The sequence below is a fragment of the Lagopus muta genome, chromosome 3 (genome assembly GCF_023343835.1).
Source record: "Lagopus muta isolate bLagMut1 chromosome 3, bLagMut1 primary, whole genome shotgun sequence".
NCBI lineage: Eukaryota > Metazoa > Chordata > Aves > Galliformes > Phasianidae > Lagopus > Lagopus muta.
Genome location: NC_064435.1, coordinates 70,193,991 through 70,218,095, shown reverse-complemented (window position 1 = coordinate 70,218,095; position 24,105 = coordinate 70,193,991). Strand labels below are relative to the sequence as shown.

Below are 24,105 nucleotides of genomic sequence, written 5' to 3'. Positions count from 1 at the left end.
TTCCCTGCTTTTCAGCATGACATTAAAGCCTCTCACTTAAACCAAAATTAAACCAAAATTTCTCAAAGTATTCATACTTCTGTACATAAACAACGTCAGACTGAATGTTGTCAAAACAGGTTATTTTCTCTTTTTAGAACTTATCTGCCATGGTACAGCAGACCATTTCAGTGTGACACTAGGACATTTTATAATTCAAGATTCAGTGGAAGTGAGCTGCATTTGAATTTCAAAGCCTTAAATTGCTAAGAGATTTCAAGCATTATATAGCCAGCACACAGCTTGTGGGATACCAAGAGACATACAATATTCCATTCACCCAATTTGCTCAGAAAAGCCCTCTTTCCTCTAAGACTGAAAAATTAAATAAAGCACAGTTAGATTTCATTTCAAACTGGGTTTGTACTTCTATCAAGGGTTTAAAATGTGTGTAATGGCCAGGTCACAGGATTTTTCTGTGTTTACCAGGCACCTCCTTCCCTTACGCTGTTAGGGATTGGAACCTGCAAAGGACAGCAGGACTCCAGTGGGAAAGAAGAGTGTTAGCTGTACTACTCAGTAGTAGCCTGGGCAGGTGTGGTTAGGAGTTATGCTTTGTGAAAAGCTTCACACCCGTGGTTAGTCTGAAAGAGTGGGATGCATTCTGCAAGGAAGCTAGAAAAAGAAGTAAGATGATATAAAAGGAATAGGTTGTAAGAACAACAGAAACAAAAAGAAGATAGAAGAGTGGAGGGAGAAAGGATCTAAAAAACAAAAATCAGAAGTAATGAAGAAGGAAGAGAAAGTACAGAAGAGAAAGGTACAATTGCTCATAGTTTCAAAAAAGTGATATTCTTAATATAAATTTTGTTGTCATGAAGAGAGAAAAAATCAGCAATCGACATTTCTGTCATTTAAATTACACTGAACCGCCATTGCTTAGTTCTGAAAAATGCATTAATCATTGAATTCATATGGAACTGGTTACCTTTAGTAAGGTAACCACTAAGTTACTAAAGTAACCTTTCGTATTTTATTTTCTTTGTTTTGAGAGGGCAGAAGATAAGGTTTCTTTCTGTATTTCTCCATATTTTCTGGTAGGTGTTCCAGCAGAGAAATAACTCATAGAAAATACTAACAATAGTGTGTGTCAATATCTTTCAAAAGATACTTGGCAGCTTCACTTAAATTAAAACATATCTTCAAAATGTTAACAACCATGTGAACTATGAATTAACATCATAGGAAAAAAAAAAAAGAATACAAATTATTTTTAATACAAAGTATTTAAAAAGAGCAGGAAGACAAAGATTCAGTTAAAAAATTCTAAATACGACCACTGCTGATCCCATAACTAAGGGGAAAAAAAGTCAATCCTTGGAATTGGTTTGCTGTCCCTATTATAATTAAAGTAAGTCTCAGGAGTCATAATTGTTCAGATAATGATAATTTCCTTTGTTGTTTGCTTGCAAGGAATATAGCTATCTCTGAACATGAATGATAGACCGAATGTGTGGGAAAATATGTGCAGAGTCCCCAGGCCAGCTGTGACAGCAGGAACAATTTCTGAAAATGCAATTGTATAAAAAACAGGAACTAATTAGTCTTGGGATTTCCTGTATAGAGCTGCAAAGTACAATATAACATTTTTGTCAGTTTGGAGGAGTATGTCATAAATCATAGAGTTTTTCTACTGTTTTGACTACCATAGAACATTAAACTTCTATCTCTTAAATGCTACAAGAACAGAATTTCTTAGCAACTGCTTCTCAAACAGGAAATTATTCTGTTTCTCAGCTGAAAACAGCTTCTCAAATTTGGAATCCATATCCAGATACACCCTATATTGATAAATGAATGGTATTTGCAAAGAGTCTGTAATGGGTTTTGTAACAAAAAAGATTTTGCAGATGAGTGAGTGAACACTCTTTGGACAATACATAGTTTGTGAACAAATAATTGGGTTTATTGTCATCTTGAGGATGGTCAACTTACCTTGTGGATATTACAGGAATATAAAACACACCATGGAGTGCAAATAGTGGTTTCCAGCTTGTTCTACCATGTACTTGCAAGGGGAAGGGAAAGGAAGTGGAACAAATTAGCACTTCTGGATGAAGATTTTTTTTTTTTTAGTCTGCTGATCATGTGTTCTTCTCAGAGGCCAAGGCAGCACGCAAGATTAATCAGTATTGTGCTATTATCCCATGCTCCAAAAGCATCTGGACATGCTGGCACAGAATTTGAAAACCATTTAAAAAGAAAAAATAAAAAGCCTTGAAACAGTTGATTTTTGAACTTGTCTCCATTTTCTTCCAACCAAGCCATAAGTTAGTTATTCAACAGACCACTGCATTTCACTAGTCTTATTCAGAATGTAGGCAAAAGAGCAGCAAAATGTATTTAGTTGCCAAATAAAAACTGTATGCTGGCCCTTCTCAGTTAGAAGATATTTATTCCTGCCACAAGTCAGGTGATGAGCAACCTGAAACTCTGTCCAAACAAAACCTAGAATAAGGACTTCACTTCTGGTAGGATGTGGCAGTGATGAGGCATTTAAAACTGGGTTCCAAACATGACCACAAGAAGTAAAGGAAGCGATGAAATCTTAGGACAGATTACTCTTACTACAAACGTTCCCAGGGAACAATTCATTAGAATAGTTTCTGTTAATGAAAAAAATGACCTGCATGATGCTGGTTTGATCCTACAATAGTTAGTGATTGCAGCCAGCAGTGCTGCTTTAAAATCAGAGCTTGGCCATCTCTGGACAGCCTAAAGGATCTCACAAATTCTGTTTCTTGATGTAAAGACTGTGATGATATTAGCCAATTCATCTATATGAAATTTATCTATATTTATAACCTTTGTGATAGGACCAGGTAGGCTGACATGTTTTCCTCATGGTGTTGGAGTATGCTTTGCAAGTACAGTGTAGAGATGATCTTGTATTGTTCATGACCTCTGTGATGAAATTGGGAGAAAAATAAAATAGGTCACAGGTATAAAAGGTTCACAGGTTCAGTCAGCATCTGTTATCACAGAAGCGCATCTGAACATAGATGGTATCTTCCTGGTTAGGTCAGGAACTTACAAATGACATCATAGCAGTCCTGGAGAAGAAAGATCACCCACGGGTACTGCCCAAGGACTGAAGTCTGCATCATTAAGACTGGAGAATGTTAAGCATTTTCCATGTCTTCTGCCCTTTGCAGAAGAACGCTGATGGAAGTTTTGGACCAGAAGAGAGTGATACCTTGAGTTAAGCCATATGGGGGGGGTTCTTTGAGCTGACAACAAACAAACAAAAAAGGAATCTCAATAAACTGAGAAGACTTTCAGTCATTGAAAGAGCACAGAACATCACATGGATTATAAAAGAGAGCTGGACACTTAAGAGACCACCAGCGTTTCTCAAAAATCCCAATAAGGACAATCAGGTTTACTGCCTAAAGATGACAACAACCACTGATCTTCAAGAAGCCAAAGCTGTGGTGTTTCAGCAGCCTAGAGGAATGCCTTCCACAAAGTCCATTTGGAAAGTCCTTCCTAGAATCCACAGAAAGGTCTCCTCATAGGCAACGGCGTGCTGTGACGGCGTCCATTATCACCGGATGCAGCATTTTTTTCCTGAATTTACCTATGCCTCAAAGAGACGTGCCGGGGTTTGAGATTGTAAGGGCCAAGCAATCCCTGAGAGCTCCAGAGAGCAAAACAGTCTGAAAACTGGTTTATTCATCCCTAAGCCTGCCAAGTACTAAAAAGGCTTCTGGATACAAGTACATCCAAAGGCATGCAGACTTACCCAAAGGTAACAGAATGTTTCAGTTTCTTCTGCTCTCGGTCAGGGAAGTATGGAGGACATTGAGCACAAACCATAGTTCCTTAAGGACAACTGGTACCATGACACAAATCTTCCAGCGTGTTCCTGGAAATTGTATTTCTTTTCCAAGAAACGACTCTGAAGCCTTTTGAGTTATATCTGAGACTCGGCCAGCCGCATTGACAGACATTCTGTTCCTTAGCACCTATGAAGTATAGATGTATGGAATCTACCAGGTTTTGGATTTGCATTTTGGCATGCTTAAGGAAAAAATAACGGGAAGGGATTTTAGGTGAAAACACATCTGCTGCATCTGCTAATATATCCATACCGGTCATTTGATTCTTTGAGACTTCGTGTTCAGTTTTTTTGCTGGTCTCACACACTTTTCTTCCCGCTGGGAGCAGCCTCCAAGAAACAACATGCTGACGTTTTAGTAATCAGCAGCTGACCCCAAAGGGTTGCTTAAGCTGTCTAACCATTGAGGAACTTGTAGCTCCTTATCCATGAATAATTTCCAGCAGAATAACTAATTCAGTTATTTGTCCCTCTCGGTTCTTCTTTATAAAACAGAAATCTTGTATAGCACTGTCTTTCACTCCATCTTTTTCAGGTAAAGATCTGATTTAAATGTTTTATTTAAATTGAATTATTTAGTAAATAAATAAATAAATAACAAGCTGGTGTCCTGAAACTTAGAGTATTTGAAACATGAATGCTGGCAGCCCAACATCAGTGAGACCATCAGTCTACCATAACCTAACTGGAAACCCTCAGTGATTTTATGTACAGAGGCCTGCAGATCTCCTTTTGTCAGTGTCAGTAGAAAATGATCTTTCTAACAATATTAAATAAGAAAATATTTTTCATATTTATGTTTATATTCTCATGCTTTTTCACTTACTTCTGCTGTGAAAAAGGATACAGCGGAACTCATACATTGAATCCAAAGACAGAATCTTTTTGGGAGGATATCAGAAAAATGATATCTGAGAATTAGAAGAGATATCTGCAGGGCTGTAAGAAAGAAGTCCTTGATTTTTTTTTTTTCATGTCTATGAAATAGATTAATGCATGAGGATAGAGCTACTGGAAAGCAAATTTGCTCGCAATTTATTAGTTTAAGCAGAGTTTCATTATCAGGTTGACAGCAATAACAGATAAATGGAAAAATAATGGAACAAATACCATTGTATTTCATTCTTCCAGTGTAGTGTTGGATCTCAGGAGGAACAATGACGTATCTGTGTTGTTGTCTTAAGCTACAAGCAGGGAGAAACCTGAAACTAAAGTGCATTTTGCCTCTGAAAACACAACCAGAGAATGCAAATGTATTTGATCCTTTAGAAAAAATGAGAACCTCACAATAAATGTAAGACAGGTCTGAGATTAGTCACATCTCCAAAATTACTGCATGCTAACGTTTCCTTGCAATCTGTTCATCCAAAGTTCTCTCCTTCACACGGAGCAAATGCTTGGCTTTCCACAAAGTGCTACACACTGGGTTTTTAATTAAGCATTTAATTCTTGTGTCTGCCGCTACATCTTTTTCCCTGTAACAGACAATCAGAGAGTGGGATTTCTGGTTTTTGAATTAGTGCTTACAAAATGCCTACAGCTTTATAGAGATTTATTAGGAATATGGGATAATATCGGTTTACTTGAAATTAATTACTTTAAATCCTTGACACGCCAAGCAGTGTAAAAGTAGATTAGAAAAAGAAATAATGCATACATGTTGACAAGGATTGCCTAAAATCCATAAAACCAAGTTATCAGTCTGCAGGGAACACACTGGCAACAGTCTGTATTATTGTATTTCTGAGCTATTTTGAATATTAGAAAATAAATTATAATGTTGGTCCATTTTAACCATTCAAAAAGTAAAATCTATTACCAAGCAGCAGTGGATAACGTCGTTGGTTCAAACAGCCATTCGTCATGTGTGAGCCTTGCTTTGTACATGTTGTCTTAAATCTTGGCAGCCTGGTTTTGTTTTATAGAAGATGTTGCCGTACAGTTTAAACCTTGAAAATGAGAAATGTGTTCTTGTCAAATACGTTACTGGGAAGTCACTTTCAGGTTAGCCCTTCTTTTTTCTTTCAAGACTGTAAGTAGTTCAGAATGCAGGCAGCTCTTACAAGTTATCTGATGTTTCCAGTTGCTTGCATTCCTTGGTTTTGTCACGAGTCCCTCAAATGAGTGACTTGGAGATGTTGGCCATTTGTAACAATCACAAGACAGGTATCTGCGCTGCGCTGCTTTTACCTGCTGGCCTCAGCAATGAACAGACTGCTTCCATTGGCCATCCCCATGTCCGCTCAGGACTCATACTTTAGAACGGGTATGGTTTTTATCAGATTTATCCATAAGGATACAGAGATGTCTTGTGTGTTAGAAGCCTCCAGAAACCACACAGTTTGGCTGCCTTGCAGTGCCTGAGTGCTTTGAGTGCTACCAACAGCCAGAGGGAGCTCCTCCGGAGCCTCTTGGCCATCCCTAAAACAATTCTGGGGATCTCAAAGGTAAAGACAGAAAAAAAAAAAAAAAGCAAAGGATGGAATCATCTCCAGCAGGTGTACACTGAAAGAAGCATGTTTCTGGCATTTTGGGCCTCATACCTGCATTGTTCTGATTATTTTCTTTTTTGTCTCGTCCTCAGTTCCTCACCAAAATCCTCGGTTGGGTATCCAAGTTTCATTGCTGGAATGCGGTGATTTTGTTTTACTTGGTTGTTTGCTTTTGGTTGTAGTTTTGTTTTTTTTTTTCCCTGTAGGACGGGACTAAAAAAATCCTACGTTTCTCTTTAAATGTGAAGCAGCATTGCCGTTGGCATTCACTGCAACTCCGAGCTGAGTCACAGAATGCACTATTTGCATTTTAAAGGAAGTTCTGGCTCGAGAAGCCTCGTTGAGAGGTGCGCGTTGGGGCGATGCTCTGGCCAGTCTCGAACTGCAGCTCACGGGATTTGCAGTACTTTCTAAGGTTTCATGTAAATCCTCCGCATCATCAGGAATAAGAAAAAAAGTTAAAAAATAAATAAATAAACAAGCGAACATCTGAAACACGAGCGTGCCTGTCGGCAGAGCCGAGCTGCCTCGCTGCGGGGCGCGGAGACCGGCGGGTTTGGATGTTAGCAGGTTAACAACCGCAGATCAGCTCCCGCTCCCGGGATGGGAGCCGGCCGCCGGCTTTGGGAGCGGGACCGCCCCTCCCTCCCCGCTGCGCTCCCGCAGGGCCGGGCGGGCCGCGAGAGGGGCCGGGGTCGCCGATGTGAGCTCCGGGCGGACGCGCTCCCGAGCCCCCCGGCACCTCCCGCCGAGCGGCTCTCGGATCGCGGCTCTCGGCCGCGCGGTGGGGGGGGCCCGGGCGAGCCGCCGCCGCCTCTCCTCGTCCCCGCGCGGCCCCGCTGACGCCTCTGCCTTTCCTTCCCGCAGCAGGGCCCGGGGGGCCGCGGCGCCCAGCCGGGCGGCACGGAGCCGCCGCCGCCCGCCGCCCCGCAGCCGCGGGAGCCCTTCGCGCCCAGCCATGGCAGCGCCTTCCACCTGCCCGAGCCCCAGCACGCCGCCGCGCTCTACTACGCCAGCTCCACGCTGCCGGCGCAGCGGGTGAGCTCCCCGCTGCCCATGCAGCCCGGCGGCTCCCCCACCAAGCTGCCGCGGGCCGGCTCCGCCGCCGAGGGCGCCGCCTACGCCGGCGCGCAGCGCCTCTCCTCCCCGAAGCAGTCCCCCAGCCGCCTGGCCAAGTCCTACAGCACCAGCTCGCCCATCAACATCGTCGTCTCCTCGGCGGGACTGTCGCCGTCCCCCATCCGAGTGACCTCCCCGCCCACCGTCCAGTCTAACATTTCCTCCTCTCCTATTCACCAGTTAAGCTCCACCATCGGCACTTACGCCACTCTGTCGCCCACCAAGCGGCTGGTTCACGCTGCCGAGCAGTACAGCAAGCACTCCCAGGAGCTGTACGCCACCGCCACCCTGCAGAGGCCCGGCTCCCTCGCAGGTAAGCGGGGCGGGGGGACGGGGCCGGGCGGAGAGGGGAGGGGGTGGGTGAGGGCAGGATGTTTGGCTGTCCGCGGCCCCGTCCTCGGGCGCGTTGAGTCTCCCGACGCGGGGGAACGAGCGGCTCGGGGCGCTGGGTGAGCCCGGCCGCGGCTCCGGGAGGGATGTGCCGCTGCCGCCGGGAGCTCCCGCAGAGCGCTGCCCCGGGTGTGGGCATCGGGAGAGTTCGGGAGCGCTCGGCGGAAACTTCTGGGTACAGAGAACTGTGTATCGGTAGCGCTCTTTGGGCTCCGCGTGCGCCTTCGGGAGCTCGACCAGATGTAATTCCGCGGTAACCACGGACTTCGCGCAGACCCCAGAAGCGAGCCGCTGGCTCCCTGAGCCATCTCTGCCACTCCGAGCATCCTTCGGTGGTGGATTTTTGTGTTCTCAAAATTTCCAGTTTCATTGCTATAGTAACAGCTGCTATGCTCATATGTTCTCCCGTGTGACATAAATAGATGTGGAGATAAATAGGATATATTAAGGAGTTGGGCTGTGTTTAGCAGGCAGGTACTTAAGTTTTGTACCAGAGTTAAAACCTCTTCCCTCTGTCATCCATCTCCCCACCCCCCCCATCCAGCGGCTGTTGGCATGGGACACAATCGCACTATAAAGTGCCAAAAAAATGCAGGTTAAAGGAGCAGATAATAAAACATACCTTTGATTTATCTCCTTTTGTAAAAACTGTTATTGTTTTTTTTTCCCTACTTAAAACTTGAAGGAGGATTGGAATTTTTTTTTTTAATGTAACCCCATTTTTGAAGTTCAGAATGTATAAGACAGCATCACTGAATGATGCCAAAGCAGAGATCTCAGCACAGTTTGATCACTCCTGTTGTCAAGTCTTCATTATGCCCTTTCCAAACAACTTCTCGAAGTGTTTTATACAGCTGTTACATTTGTGTGACTTCTTGCCAGGTGCTATTGACCTCAAGTATTAAAATACCCCCTTTGTAGGGCAAATTGAAGATGTAGAGTTATGTCAGACTTTGTATTTTGGGGAGTTTTGCATCTTGCTATACCAAGAGTTGTTTGAGTCTAAATAGGCGTGGAGGGAGCTGTCACTGTAAACAGAACAGAGAAGAATACAATATGAAATTTATACACCTGTGAGTACTCACTGCCAGTATTCCCCTGTTTTTTCTTATCTTTGTTCTTGGAGAGAAGTATTTGGTTATGGAGATTTCTAACGAGCGCAGTCCCTGTTTCCCTTCGTTTAATTTTAGCAGTGGGGTTTGTATTGTACTGGGTCTTTCTTTTTGGAATGCATCTCTTATGGCTTTGCCACATTAACCGTGATACTACTTGGAATAAAACTTGCTCTACAGTGCTTTAAGGGCCACCATAATGTGTCTGAAGTGCCTCAGTGCTACAGAAGCGGTAGAAGCTGTTTATGTTACGCTAGACGTAAGCCACAACGTGGACTTGGGCTGGTTTAGCGATTTGGCAAATCGTGGCCATACGTGTACTTATAATGGGGCTTTCTATGTAAATGTGTATAAAAGTTATGTTGCTTTTAAATGAAAGCTCTTTGTAGACTTCTGCTGCATCTTGCATTGTGTAGGTACTTCCTTCCCCGCTTCTCTGCAGGACCTATTGAGAGGAGTGGCATGTAACTGATGGAAGGGGTTGGGTGAAAGAAAAGCCTATGGGCAGATGATTGGGTGTGCATTTCGGATCTTAACGTGGGGAAGGGAACATTGATTGATCATCTGAACTTGGCAATACATTTGCAAAACAGCACAAACTTTGCCAAATGTGATGCCCAGTAGAACACACATCATGAGTCTGAGTTGCTCTGTATCTAGGGATTTGCATTTAACTTAGGCAGAAATCTCAGTGTCTAATTTTCTAACAAATGGAAAATCTTACAAGTAAGTGCGGAGTGATAAACATGCAGAAATAGTACTGCTGCTTTAAACAAACAAACAAACAGTGGAGGCAGCAGAGTTTTAGTAAATACTGTGTTGTTTGATTTTTGTTTTTGTTGTTTTTTTCCCCCACAGTGATGATATGCCTCTCAAGTAATCGTTGGAAGGATCTCAGTCACATGACCCTTTCTTTTGCAAAAGATCCCTCCTGTGTACTGGCTTCCATTATTTTCCATTAACATTCTGTAGCGCGTTCGTTGTGGCCTCCCAGCCATTCAGGGAGTTGCACATCTGCTAACAGTGTTAAGTGCTTGACTAATCTTCTAGGCTTCTTCTGGATGCGCTGCAATGAAGTCAATGGGCTACTTAGAGGCTTAAAATTAATGTATGCTTTAGCGTTAGACAGGATCAGGTGTTGGGGATACTACTGAGGCAGAATTCGTTACTGTTCTGTCTCTGTGTTTCTGTAAGTGTTTTTACTCAGAGCAGGGTCTGTATTGGAACAGCAGGCTTGCTGTGTTGTTGCGGGAGTTTTCTAATCATTGCATTAGAAACCAGTGAGAGCAAACAGTTGTATGTTGAAAAGTTGGTGCCCTGTAAGTGGGATTTTTGCTGCTTGTTCGTTGCACCCAAAGATAGTTTTTCTTTCGCAGAGGAGGAGGAGTGGGGTGTAGTTGCCACATTGCACTGATTAATGGTTTGCCTGCAGTGATTAATGCAAAGTTTCAGTGGTATGTATGTGTCATTGCAGGGGTGATGTTACTCAAACTAATCTTTTTTTATAACCAGGGAGAAAAATATTTGTAGTAATTACTGGGAATACAAATAATGCATTCGTTTTTGTTTTTTGCCTGATGTTAGAAATTAGTGCAGGAGCTGCCTGGTTCATGAGTAGTGCTGTGTCTCAAGGCGCCACGCAGAGCAGCATTGGTACCAGCATGAGGTGATTAGCAGAGAAGACCTTCAGGTGTGATTAACATTTCTTAAAATCATAGCTGAAAATGTTCAACATAGAAACTGAAACCGTAAGACTTGATTGAAGAGATGATATCATTTATAACAATTTCCTACAAACGAGGTTATAAAAGAACTTGAGATTATGAAAAGGTAATTTTTAGACTGCATCTTGAATTTAAAATAAGATATGCAAAAGCATGCAATAACTCAGTTTTAACCAAGTTACCGTAGAAACATCCTCAGAAATGTATTTCAGTCCAGTTGCACTTGAACAATTACTGCTGCCTAGTGTACATGCATTTGTGTATACCTGGTGGTTCTTGTGACTGTACCATTGCTGGGCTTATTCTTGGTCTGGCTACTTTGTTGCTAGGAACTGCAATTGCAGTTCTGGCAGTAGCTGTCTGATCTGTGCTGCTCCTACATTTAACTCAGACAGCAGTTCAAGCAGTGTTGTGCGTTCAGGAAGCCCAGTCTGTAAATCACGGAATCACAGACACATAGGGGTTGGAAGGGACGTCTGGAGACCATCTAGTCCATTCCCTTGCTAATGCAGATTCCCTACTGAAACCCAGAACTCCCAGGTGGGTTTTTAATATCTCCAGGGAAGGAAAATCCACAGCCTCTCTGGGCAGCCTGTTCCACTGCTCTGTCGCTCTCACAATAAAGAATTTCTTGTCATGTTTGTTTGGAACTTCCCATGTTGCAGACTCCTGCACTTTAGATATTTATGGACAGTCTTCTCCAGGCTGAACAGACCCACATCTCCCAACCTTTCCTCATATGGGAAATGCTTCAAGCCACTAATCATATTTGTAATACCTTTCTCCTTTGCTTGTACCACATGTGGGCTGAGATGCTGTGTGCTGCTTGGTGCCAGTTGGCCAAACTTGACTGGTATAAGGGCTGTACAGGGCAGAAGGCAACAGAAACATGGGGCTGCTTTTTCTGAGCATTGCACAGCAATCCAGTATGCACATTCCTTTGGAGCATCTCCTGCTGGCAAGAATCAGATGCACAATCCAATAGGTTTGCTTAAGTCCATGGGGAGAGGAGGCAGTGAAAGGGTGCTGCTGAGGCAGTTTGTGCCTCAGGTTAAGTGATGGGGAGCAGCCCTGGTGTTGCAGAACCTCTCTGCCTCCTCATCCCTCCTAGGGAAGACTAGGGACACCTGTGACATTGAAAGATGGTTCTAGGCATTGCTTTATTACAAACAGCTCTTGAAAGCTAGAAGGAAAACACTGAGAATTATAGAATCATAGAATGGTTTGCATTGGAAGGGACCTTTATGATCATCTACTTCCAACCCCTGTGCTATAGGCAGGGATACCTCCCTCTAGACCAAGTTGCTCAAAGCTCCATCCAGCCTGGCCTTGAACACCTCCAGGGAGAGGGGCATCCACAACCTCACTGGACAACCTGTTCCAGTGTCTCACCACCCTCACAGTAAATAATTTATTCCAAATACCTAGTCTAAATCTGCCCTCTTCAGTTTAAAACCATTTCCACTCATTCTATTGCTACCTGCCCTTACAAAAAGTCCCTCCCCAGCTTTTCTGTAGGCCCTTTCAGGTACTGAAATGGCACTGTAAGGTCCCCCAGAGCCTTCTCTTCTCCAGGCTGAAGAGCCCCAGATCTCTCAGCCTGTTCTCATAGGAGAGGTGTTCCAGCCCTCTGGTGTGTTTGAAGACTGCCTTCTACTCTCTCAGCCCACCAGAAGGGTTAGGTTTAAGAAATGTGTGTTGATATGAATCACTTTGTGCAATATTAGGTGGTAAAACCTTATGCAGCTGTTCTTTGTGTCATTATGACATCTAGCATTGAGACAAGAGCTGGAATGTGCCATAGACACTCCTGATACCACTTATAAAAAAACCTTCAATGTTCCTTCTCCTGTTTGCAAGCAGAACCTTCTTTCTGGTCTCTGTAAAATAAGAAAGAGAAGTCATTTGCCCTTTCTGAGTTAGAACTCTGTGCGTGTGCAGTATTAACATTACAGTATTGTGATACTGCTGACAGAAAAATGTGGCACGAGTTAATAGAGAAATACGCTTTTTAGTCTTTATAGTGCAAAGAGCTGTAAGTTTAACAGGGTCTTAACTGATTCCTTCTGCTCCTTCATCTGCCATGTCTTGCTCCTCTCACGCTTTGCTGGAGCCCTCTTTTGCCCTTTTTCCTTCTGTATGCTTTTCATTGTATATGAAATGTTGAACCTGGTTTCCTGTTTATGGTAGGACTGCTGTTGGTGAGTGTTGACAAGTTCACAGAACAGATCAGCTTATGTGACTACGTATGGGATAACTGATACTACCACTGTCATGGGTTTAGTCTTCCTTTCAATTGCATGAAAATACCAGATCATCTGCATATCATTAAATCGTTCCATCTTAGTGGAAAAAAAATCTGGCTTAGCATTACAAATTCTCACAAAATCACGCTGCTGTGCATTTGTGCTAGAATGGCCATATTGCTGCTTGAGAGCCTACCTGCATCCATCTTCTTCTTTCATGCCTCTACATGAGGAAGAAATAGCTCTTTTAGCAGTTGGTATTAGAATCAGTGTTAGCGATGAGCCAAGTTACCATCAGCCTCTTCAAGGAATTTAAACTTAACGCAAGCAAAAATTTTGTTTTTTGACTGCCAGTGTTCACATGTGTGGGTAAGCTTTCACAGCATGCATCACCATTCAGGTTTTGAACAGAGCATTGCAAATAGTGAAAGTGCAAGCAAGACATTAATCTCAGCATTAAGCCCCAGGAGATCTGCACCACCCAGAATTAAAAGTTTCTAGTGCTTTCAAATCATACTTTTGAGACATAGGGCTGAGCCAATTAAGCAGTCTTCTTTGGACAAGTAAGGAAGGAAAATCTTTGGATTTTCTGCTATTAACTTACAAACGGTGAGACCTGGGCTATCAAATCAATTGATGATAATAAAAAGGACACTCTGCTGTTTCCCTTAACCATATTTATTTTATTTTTACAGAATCCTTTATTTATTTTATAGGGAGAACAAAATAGCTTCATTAATTTTAATCAAAATAGTCTTTCATTGATTTTTTTTCTAGGTTCTCTTTGTTTTTATTAGCTGGAAAATTCCTATATCTGCCTCTCAGAGTCTTTATACATGAGAACATTTTTAATGCCTTTTTGTTCTTTGATAAACAGGATTTTTTTTTTTCCCTCCTTCTACTCTTGTTTTGTTTTGAGACTCTTTCTTTTGGACAAGAAAGCAAAACAAAATAATACTTTGAGGTATCTAGTAGTATTTTGGACACAAGTTCTCTTCTGATTGTAACCCAGAGGATAGAAGTGCTGATGGTGGACTTGCAGCTGGTAGAAATACACATCTCAGTGTTCGCTTCTCCTTGCCACTAGTTCTGCTTCCACTTATTCCTTCAGTGATAATTAGGTTATCAATTATGCCAATTAGAACATTTACCAGAATGCTCAAGTCCTCCTTAGAGAAGACATCTGAAAGGGGGAGTCTTCAGCAATAAAGTAGGAAGCATAAGGTAGATGTCTTTCAAATATCTTCTTATTACCATGGTTATTGCTTCTGCATCTTTCAGATCTGTCTTGGAATTTAGAAGAGGGGTAATTGACAGAACCAAGTAAGGAGGCTCCATCTGCATGGGTATGTCTTGGAGCTAATGAGTTTGAGCTTTGGCTTCCTGTGTGAGTAAACACTGCAAATGTGTCTAAATTAGCATCCTGGTCAAAACCTTTCCTTTGGATTCCTATTCTTTATATGGTAAATCATGCAACTGAGCTTCCTGATGATCTTTCAAAGGGTAATTATTTTAAGGTAACAAGCTCCTGGGCAAAGAAAACCAGTTTAGACCATTGTTGAAAACAGATCAAACTGGCACAAAATTGCAGTAGTTTGGCTAAATGTGGGAAACAGTGTGTCAGTGGCTGTTTCTGGATTTTTAGGTGAATACAATATCAGAGATGCTTCAGATCAGTGCTGCCAAAGCCTTTGCTGTTGCTTTTAACCATACAACTTGGCATGCAGTTTCTGGCCTCTGGTCTTGAACTTCAGCAGTAAAACCTACAATTCTGGATTCGAGGGCTTTTCATAAGCACGCAAACCACTTGAAGAAATTTCTTAAGTATCAGAGCAGAATTTCAACAGTCTATGCTTGTATAACTCCTGAAAAGAAATAGGGGAAGAGCTTGGCAGCAAGCTGGCAGAGAAGTCAGTGTCCATAGGTAAGAGCTGCTTTATCAGAGGATCTGGAATCCTCTCCATTTTTTTATATTTTTTTTTTTCTACTGAAATCCCACAGATTATATGAAGAACAGTGCTTTGGAAACCTAACTTCTTGGAACTTTTGTTTAGCAGTATGAAAAGACATTAGCTAGTGTTGATGCCCTTAAATGATAAAGCCTTTTGGACTGTATGATCTTGGAGGTTTTTTCCAGCCTTGGTGGTTCTGTGATTCTGTGATCTGTATTATTTTTTTTAGGCTGGGAGATTACATGAAACAGTTGGAGTATCATGGGCTGTGATAGGTCTCAGTGGTTGGCTCTTCAAGGAGTGCTGATAATGCTGTTTTGCCTTTGCCTGTTCTACTTCTGCTTTGTCTCTAAGGCCTTGAGGTGACTCTCCAGCTGACAAATGTGTGACTCTGGACCCTCCCAAGTCTCTTTGACCTTGACTCATCTGTTTGTCTGCTTAGAGTAGAAAGGAGTGCTGTTATTTGGGGTAAGGAGCATTAAGCAAGAGGAAGTCCAATTTCTGATGCTTAGGTTTTGTGGCATCAGTGGAAGTGTTTGTACTGTGTCATGTAAATTGGATTTTGTTTACCATGCTTGTGCACTGGACCAAGGGTGCAGAAGTCTAAGCTGTAGCTTCCTCGTGGTCTGAAATCCCATTGTGACGCATTATGCAATAGTCTGGAAGTGTTTGTTGGTAAAGCTCAGTAAATAGGAGGAGAGCTCTTTAGTCCCTTGTGCTCTCTGTATACTCAAGGGAAGGGAGAAGACGCTTTCATTTTTATTGTGATGGGAATAACAATTTCTTGTTGTGGTACACATGTTGTCTACAGCAGATCAAGTAGTTGTGATCTGGGAAGTCAGTGCAGAACCAGTGAGCAAAGTAAGCACTCTTGTGGTAGCCTATCTAACAGCTTTTGGTTCTGCTGTGTACACAGCAGCTTTAAAGCAGTGCAGGTGTTTCTGATCAAAAGTAAAGTAGATAATTATGGTAGGAAGCTTGGAAGCTGGGGAAATAAGGAAGGTTCCCTTTATTTAAAGCTAAAGTGTGGGTGGAAAAGTGTCTGTACGCCCGTGCTGAGATGCAAAGTGTTCACAGGACTTGTCAGTGGTGGCTGACAGAAACTACATCGGGCCAAATTCTCCCTGAGAGCAGCTGTGGAGATGAGACCAATTTTTCTGTAGTACTGGGGTCGAACTTGATTGCCTAGGTGTAGACCCAGAGCGGACAAGACAGTTTTTTTCTTTAGTAAAAATGGTATTGCATAGGGCAGAAGGAGACAGTCTAGTGATAATGAATTCATGGAACTGTTTATTATCATAAGTGCGTAGAATCAAAAGTCAGAATTTAATATTCTGAAATCAGGAGGACCAAGAGATGACTAATCTAACAATTATAAGGCATGGCATATGAAATTGCCAGTTGGATGACGTAGATTTTATTAACAAGTGCATCAAGTAGTAACTTGTGGTGTGTAAGTGAAGGATAGAAAAGTGCCATAGTAGTTTTAACACAGGTAGCTGTGAATCTTAGGCAACTCTCATTTTATGTGAGGAAATTTTTGAACACACTTTATCGTATTTCTCTCTCTTACATAGCCTATGTTTGTATCTTGCTTTGTGGCCTCTTAGCCTCCTTCTGCTACCCAGCTGTGAGCCCAGTTCTTTTATCAGGTGGCCAGCTGTGTTGTTCCTGGGCAGTAAAACCTTTTGATTTTAGGACTGGAGCTAGCCATGGGCTTAAACTGTGCTGCCTGGGAGAAAAGTAAAGATGGGGAAGGAGCTCTGACTTTGTTGTGCTAGGGCAGGTTTCCTGTGTCAAGAAAATACAAGGAACCCGCTCCATAGGGTCTTTCTCCCACCTTCTTTCAGCAGGGATACAGATTTAAGTTGGCTCACCAAAAGGTGCCAGAAACTCTTCAAAGGCTTGGTTCTGAAGTCCTGAGAATTTGATTTGCAAAGGAGGGTAAATTGGATTCCTTGGAAGGGGAGAGAGGGCTAAGAGCAGCGCTTTGTGACATTATGACAAAAGCTGATGGAGAGAAAAATACAAGACTGAAGAGTAAATGGTTAATGGGGTAATTTGCAACATGAGCTTGCCAAAACCAGATGGTGCTAGAATGACTTACTCACTGATCTTTTCTTACACTATATCTGATGTCTGTTTCCCATCAGAACTGAGTACACATTTTCTGCCACTTGGGAAATACGTAGTTAAGCTAGAGAAGATGGATGTTCTTGCAAGAATGGAGTTGGATGAGGACCTGGTCAAAGGAGAATTCTCAGTTTGTCTTTTTGAAGATAAAATTAGTGGAAAGGAAGGATGTGACTAATAACGTTCCACAAGAGGAACTCTTTGGGCCACTTGAAAAATATTTTTTCAATATATTATCTTGGCACAAGACCCACAAATATGCCGAGGAAACTTCTGGATACAGTGATATGAGGAAACAGTTGCTGAACAGAAAAAAATAAATCCTGTGTAAAAGGAATTGCCCAGTTTTGAAGATGAGTTGAGCTAATAGCACAATTGATGGTTGGTTACAAATTACAGATCTTTGGCTGAAAAGAAGAGTGAGGAAAAACCTGAGTGACCTTATCTTAGGAATCATATCTTAGAATCAGATACATATCTTAGAAATACAATCAAGTGTTTCAGAGCCTCATCTTATAGCAAGCAAAACTGTGAGTGTTAGGCATGGTTAGGATTTTAGACAAGGAGCTGTACACAACTGTAACTCTGCGCTCAGGAAAGACTCTTTCCAGACCTCTTCTGAACTAATTTGTCTGAATTTTCAAGACATTAAGAAGCTTGTCGTACAAAGAATGGATGTTGTGTTTCCTTTCCATGAGACAGGCTGCTAAGATATACAGCTACAATTTCTAAATGGAGGCTACTAGTGAATCCTGGCAAGAATTCGTAATTTGGTGAAAGATTTCCCAGCATTTTTTCAAAGGCAAGATCAAGTGTCTGATAGCTTTTGGGGAGGTAGCATCTGATCATGGAGGGAGTGGTGACCAAAAGTAACACATTAGTGGCATGTTTTCACACAGCAGGCTTTGCTTTTAGGTCTCACTAGCCAGCTGTGATGTGTTTGGTTTGTGTTCAGGATCTTTGTGTTATCTAATGCTCTTCAGTTTTCTCTTGAAAAGTTGAAACCGGTCACTACATTGGAGTGGCTCTCAAGTCATGATTGCACTTCTCTGGTTTCTGAACGAGCACATCAAAATTGTGCATTTCTTTAAGACTGAAGGTGAAATTCTTGTCTAGTTCGTGTCATTCTTTGTTGCACCTTGACAAGAATCTAAAGCTAATGCTGAACATAGCAGCCTACTTCAGTGTGATCTAATTTGTGTCCTATTCTGCTTAGGATCCTGTCCTGAGCATCTGGGAATTCAAGAATTACTGTTTCAGTCCAGAGTCTTTTTTTCTCTGAACTGTGTCAGTGATGCACGTCGCTGCTTTTCCCTGTCTGCAGTAGGGTTCAGGCTGCTTTTGTAAAATCAGACCGAACTTATGCAAATGTCTTCAGCCAGTCATGTGATCTTGGAAGTATTGGTTTCACAGATGAGGTAACCATTTGGCATGCAAATGATATTAATTTGCATTTATGAATAATCAGGAACTAATTATGGGGTGGTTCAAAATCCCTAAAGTGTTTGTCACCTTTGGACTGCAGTGCATCTTGTCATTCTAATTGAAACTGCTGTTAAAGTCCTCCTTGAAGCTGAACGGCTCCAACAGTTTATTGCATACTATTGTTCTTAACTATCATGAGAACCTTCCTTGTGTTTGTTACCTTAGGTCTGCCCTTCTTTTGCTGGTGACCTCCTGTCACCATTTTTCCCTTTCAGCATTTGTCGTGGCCATTTCTTTTTATGAGGGCTGCTCCTAAAGTAACGCCTCCTATTTTATGATTTTGACCCACGACATCAGAGACGGATGTTGATGGTATGGCAGTAGGGGCTGAACTTTCTCACCAGTATTGCCAAGAATTTCGCTGCTGTGTGATGGATGGCAGTAAAGAGGCAGCGTGGCAGAATGGCATCTGACATGGGAGTGTGGATGAAACAAAGGTGCATCACTGAATTCCTCCATGCAGAAAAAATAGCATCCATTGACATTCGTTGATGCTTGGTGAACATTTATGGAGACCAAACAGTGGCTGTGAGCATAGTGAGGCAGTGAGTGGTGCATTTCAGCAGTGGCAACAGTGGGTCACCTCCATTGGTACAGATTTTTATGAGCACAACACACAGGCACTTGTTCATCACTTGCAAATATGCTCAGCTAGTGGTGATGCCTCCATTGGAAAATACTAGCTGAGAATTTATCAAGTAATACTGTGTGCTTTGTATCTTTTGTACATTACATTTGAAGCAACCTATGTAGCTTACACTCTAATTGAATGACAGGACTCTGGCAGCTTGGTCTTTTTCTTTCTATGCTTTGAGGGATGATCAGAATCAATGAGATTAGTGGCACACTGTATAGTCTGCTCTGCTGAGTTTTTTTGTGTTTGGGTTTTTTTTTGTTTTGTTTTGTTGTTTGTTTGTTTGTTTTAAATAAGTTACTCAAATCTGTAACCATCCATTTTCTTTTCTGTTTGTTTCCTTTGTTGTTTGTTACAGAACGATTATGTAAGAATTTTTTTCTGACTTCCTGGAAGTTTCATACTAAAAGCTTACTATTCTTGCTGCCATGTTAATAAACATAATGGAATAGGAGAGAACTTTATTGATAGAAACTGCAATAATTACTCCAGTATAACCTTTGCTTCAGTCCTTAAGCCCTTCGTGGTCTCAGTGGCAGCAGTATTGCTGTTCTTTGTCTCTACAGTCAGCATTTCTTTTATTCAGAGCAGACCTGTTAGAACTGTGGTAAATTATAATGATTTTAATAATAGGAGATTACTATTAAGTGTTCTAGCAGAGGTCTCAATGCACATGTAATGGGAACAACCTAAAACAGCTTGAGTAATACTATAACAATCTGTTGAACAAAGAGCTGTAATTGTAAAGTCAGTGATCAGTGGTCTGCATGTTTTACAGGCATAACTAAATAATTTAGTTAGATTTTATTGAAATTGATGTATTTAGTAAAACCTGCATTGTTTTACTCATATTTTTAATGCAGTGAAATCTCCAATGGATGATGAAAACGTGATGAGTATGTAGTGTATTACAGAATATCCAAGGAATATTTCCTTTCTTGAATGAGGTTGAAAAAAAGACAAAGATAATAGACCCGTTTCCCCTGGAGCATCACAAACCTGCACCTGGGGTCTCAGTGAATTAACAAATGCATACTGAGGAGTAGAAAGCCGCTGGGTAGAGGAAGTGCTTAAAATTCTATCAGAGATGATTTGACACAAAAGAACAATGCTATCTGATGCTTTCTTCCATTCTCCTGCTGAAATGCAAGTTTGAATACAAAACGTTAACAGATAAAATCTCCAAAATTTAATATTGTTCACACATCTAATAATGCATGGCCTCATTCTAAAAGGAATTACAGAAGATAAGTTGCAAACATAATTCTTTCTGTGAGCAAACCCCAAATGTGGTGTCTTGGATTTCAGCTGTATATCTAGAATGTCACATTTGCCAAAGAGGTATGTGCAATATTCAACAGAGAAGCATCTTTTTTAAAGATGAATGCATGGTCAAGATTCATTGGAACAGTTTCTTTGCATTTTCACTGTTAGTAGGAAAAGTACCTGCTGTAACAGAGAGCAGGCAGGAGTGCCAGTATGTTTAGATCAGAAATCCACGTTGCCCAGCAAAGGCCAGTGGAGGGCTGTTGCAGTTGGATAGACTTTGATGCTTCATTAACCCTAGAGAGTTTTGTTTTCTGTTGGTACTTTTTCTTGGAATTGTTTTCACTTTGAGAATTAGTCTTCTGCAAAGTAGAGTCATTAATCCACGTGTTTTCAGTGCCAGTTTGAGACTTCCCTGTCTGGTCTGGCTTAGGTGCTAGATGTCTGTTCCAGTTGGCTCCCCACTACACACCCAGCTCTGCTGGGGGAACTTGCTCACTGAAGGCTGGCTGAGCTGCCACTTGGTTCAGAGGAAGGGCTGTGAGCTGCTGTGTCTTTTAGGGGCTGTGCTTTTCCATGTTGTTAAACACAATCAGCAAACAGAGTTTTCATGGGCTCCCATCACTGGGATAAAGCCCACTTTGCCTCGGCGGAGGCAGCGGTGCCTTTTTAGCGAATCACCCTGGCTGCTGGCAGCAATGATCCATGGATGAGGAGGCGTGCAGCCTGCACTGCTGCTGCTCAGGTGTACCAACATCCTCCCTTGTAAGGCCAAGAGCCCCAGAGAGAAGGGCAGACCTGGCGCTGGAGATCACAGGCTCACTGCTTTTCTCTTGGTTCGCAGTGCCTGACAAAGAAGTGATAGCAGTTGGGCCTGTTGAGGATCACACCCAATGTGATCATGCAGTTCATAGTTCATATATATGATTTTTGTCTTTCACTTTCTGCCATGTTGAAGGCAAGGTGTTGCTGTGTAGTAGTGGTTCATTTGGGGGAGTTGTAGTTTTTTGTTCTCTCTTCAGTGACAGCTCCCTAGATCAGAAATGAAATGGGAATTATCTCCCTGAACTTGTCTGTCACATTTAATCTGCTGTTTCTTCCTGGCTATCTTTGCCTCTTATCTCTTTGCTCCTAGTCACACTACTCTTCTTCCACTAACAATTTATTTTTGATAAAATGTTTTAAGTAGGTGAATGCTTTTCAGCAGAATGAGGACAGTTGCAGGAGGAAGAATGCTTGCGAGGAAACAAAAATGCTTGGTTCAGGTTATTTTCTTTTTTCCTAGATTTGTACCACTGTAGAATTAAAGGAATTGATAACCATAACTTATCAGCAAAAACACATTGCACGACTGAAAAGTAAACATGGAAAAACGAAGAAAATACTTCTCTTTGTTTCTTTTTAAAATGCGCTTAGGAATATAATTAATTTCAACATTTTGTGTAAAAACTAGTTTTGAAAGGATAAGATTTATCCTAAAAACTCTTACATAGATGTATTAAACTTTCTTGCACTTAAAACAAATTTCTTTCTTTCTTTCTTTCTTTTTTTTTTTTGCTTCCTTCCTTTATTCTTAGCAGTGATGTGAGAAGTACTAACCTGAGGTCAGAGGTAGGTTTTGCAGTGTCCCTTAAGCAGCCCGAGACAATCTCTTTTCAGGAGACTTTCCTAAGACCTGTAATCTTGTTAGCAGACAAATTGTGTCTGGGAATTTCCAGGGTGTGAACTACACTCCTGAATGTGAAACTGCTAATAGGTTTGTCAGTGGAATGATAGTTTACAAGAAAAAGCCCAGACTGGTCAATATATTGCACTTCAATCTTTTAAATGGAAAGCCTGAAGAAAAGCTGCCTAAGATACTGACAAGTGAAGCAAGGATGTTCTTGCAGTCTTGAGGACTTTTAGGAGAGGTGATCACAAAACAGCTCATATGGACCACAGATGTAAAAGTAACACGTCATTATTTCTAGACATCCAGTGCTAGATGTGAGTCGAAAGGCATCCTGTGTGATAAATCAATCATTTACCTCCTTTATTTGTAGGAAGAGTCCTGAGTTATGAACAGAGCAGCATAAGGAGAATGGGAAAAAGAGTATAAAGATAAAAACTAGTTCAGTTCTGAAATTCCTTTCCTTAATCTTTATTTCAATATTTGAGTAAAAACCAAACAACAGGAACAAAAAAACAGCCTTGATACCTAAATCAGTATATTTAGAATGTGCACATATAAAACCTAAACAGATGAGAAAACTTGAAGAAAAAGCTCACCTCGAATCAAAGGGAATTCGCTTCGGAGTCTATTTTGGTTTGTTAGGGCAGATCGTTGGTGTGCTGGGGGCGCAAACTGATGCACTTGAGGTATGCATTAGCTGGTCCTGCCATATGGCCTGTCACGTCTTACTAGTTAATGTAACCATCTGTCACCTCTTGGTGATTTGCATTCACTTTCAGCACTTAGGTTAGAGACATTTTCTTTGGTATTTTTCTTTTTATCAAGTTGTGCTGCCATAAACCTGTTTTCTGAGTTTATTTCTCGATGTAGAATCAGTAGCATTTGTTGTAGATCGTACTGTTCTTTTCTGATGGTATAAGGAGAAGATGCATGTTATCAGACAAGCACTTTGGAGAGGTTTCTGCATACATTTCTGGCAGAAAAGGTCAGTATTTTACCAAAATTCTTGTTGCAGATGTTTGATTTCTTTTCCCTCCTCTTCCATCAGTGCTCTAATTTTGCACCTGGCTTCACATTACTTTCTTTACAAGTAAACCAAGACAGTTTAGTGGCTGTAAAATATCTCCTTATGTATGAGTTCAGATCAGTAATGCTACTGTTTATATCCTCTTTCTCCCATGTTGCATTTTTGTAGTGAAGCTATACCTCACTTCTTTCTATCCTCTCAAAAGCATGCAAAAAACATGCTGTGCTTCTCTTGTAGTTTCTGTGCCTGTGGTCTTATTGCTGTCTTGTTACAGTGTTACCATCGTGTGGGTGGCTCTTTGTGTTTTTTGACTTGTAATCTAAGAAAAACTCATCACAAATTACATGAGCGATGTTGTCATTACGCTTGAAATGAAAAATCTATACGGGCAGTTGTGGGTGGTCAATCCTGTTAAGAAATCACATCTCCTGAGTGCGCTGCATTGTAGTGCATTCCAAATCCGAGCTTGATACTTGGAGCCTGATGTAGCCAGAGATAAAATGCGTTGAAATGAGTGCAGTTGTAATCAAGTTAGGTTAACCAGTGTAAACACATTACTGGTAATTGTTCCTTATTGTAATATAATGGACATTGAATTTTACTCTCAACTTGCATCTCATTATTGATACTCCTCTATCACAGACATAAGGAAGCTGCTTTAACAGGGCCATTGATGACTGTTTTGTGATGGAAGATTTTAAAATGAGGGGCTAAATAGTTTATCCAGTCAAATCTGGACAGTTTTCTTCATGCTGAGGCTGCCACTTGGGTATTTCATAATTCTAATGAGCTCTGAATTCCAGGAAACAAGGGCAACCCTATATGCTCTTGCACTTATAGCTGCTCAGAGTACCATGGATTCATAGGGCTCTGTAGAGCTTGAGCAAGACAGGGTTATTCTTAAAGGCTGTGTCATGGTTTTGTGATTTTTGGTTCTTGGTATTCCACATCATAACATCATGTGGGGCACTAA

The 24,105-nt window shown here is 41.5% G+C and overlaps 1 protein-coding gene across 10 annotated transcripts in view; it reads left to right on the top strand.

The window, feature by feature from the left end:
- The window catches only part of CTNND2 (catenin delta 2), a 613,278-nt gene that overhangs the window by 344,560 nt on the left and 244,613 nt on the right, over positions 1–24,105 (top strand). For 9 of the 10 annotated variants that reach the window (XM_048938460.1, XM_048938457.1, XM_048938459.1 and 6 more), the window contains one exon: positions 7,240–7,804. In XM_048938460.1, coding sequence (XP_048794417.1) covers positions 7,240–7,804 — 565 coding nt within the window. The remainder of the gene's footprint in view (positions 1–7,239; positions 7,805–24,105) is intronic. The other variant, XM_048938464.1, reaches the window with a different exon arrangement.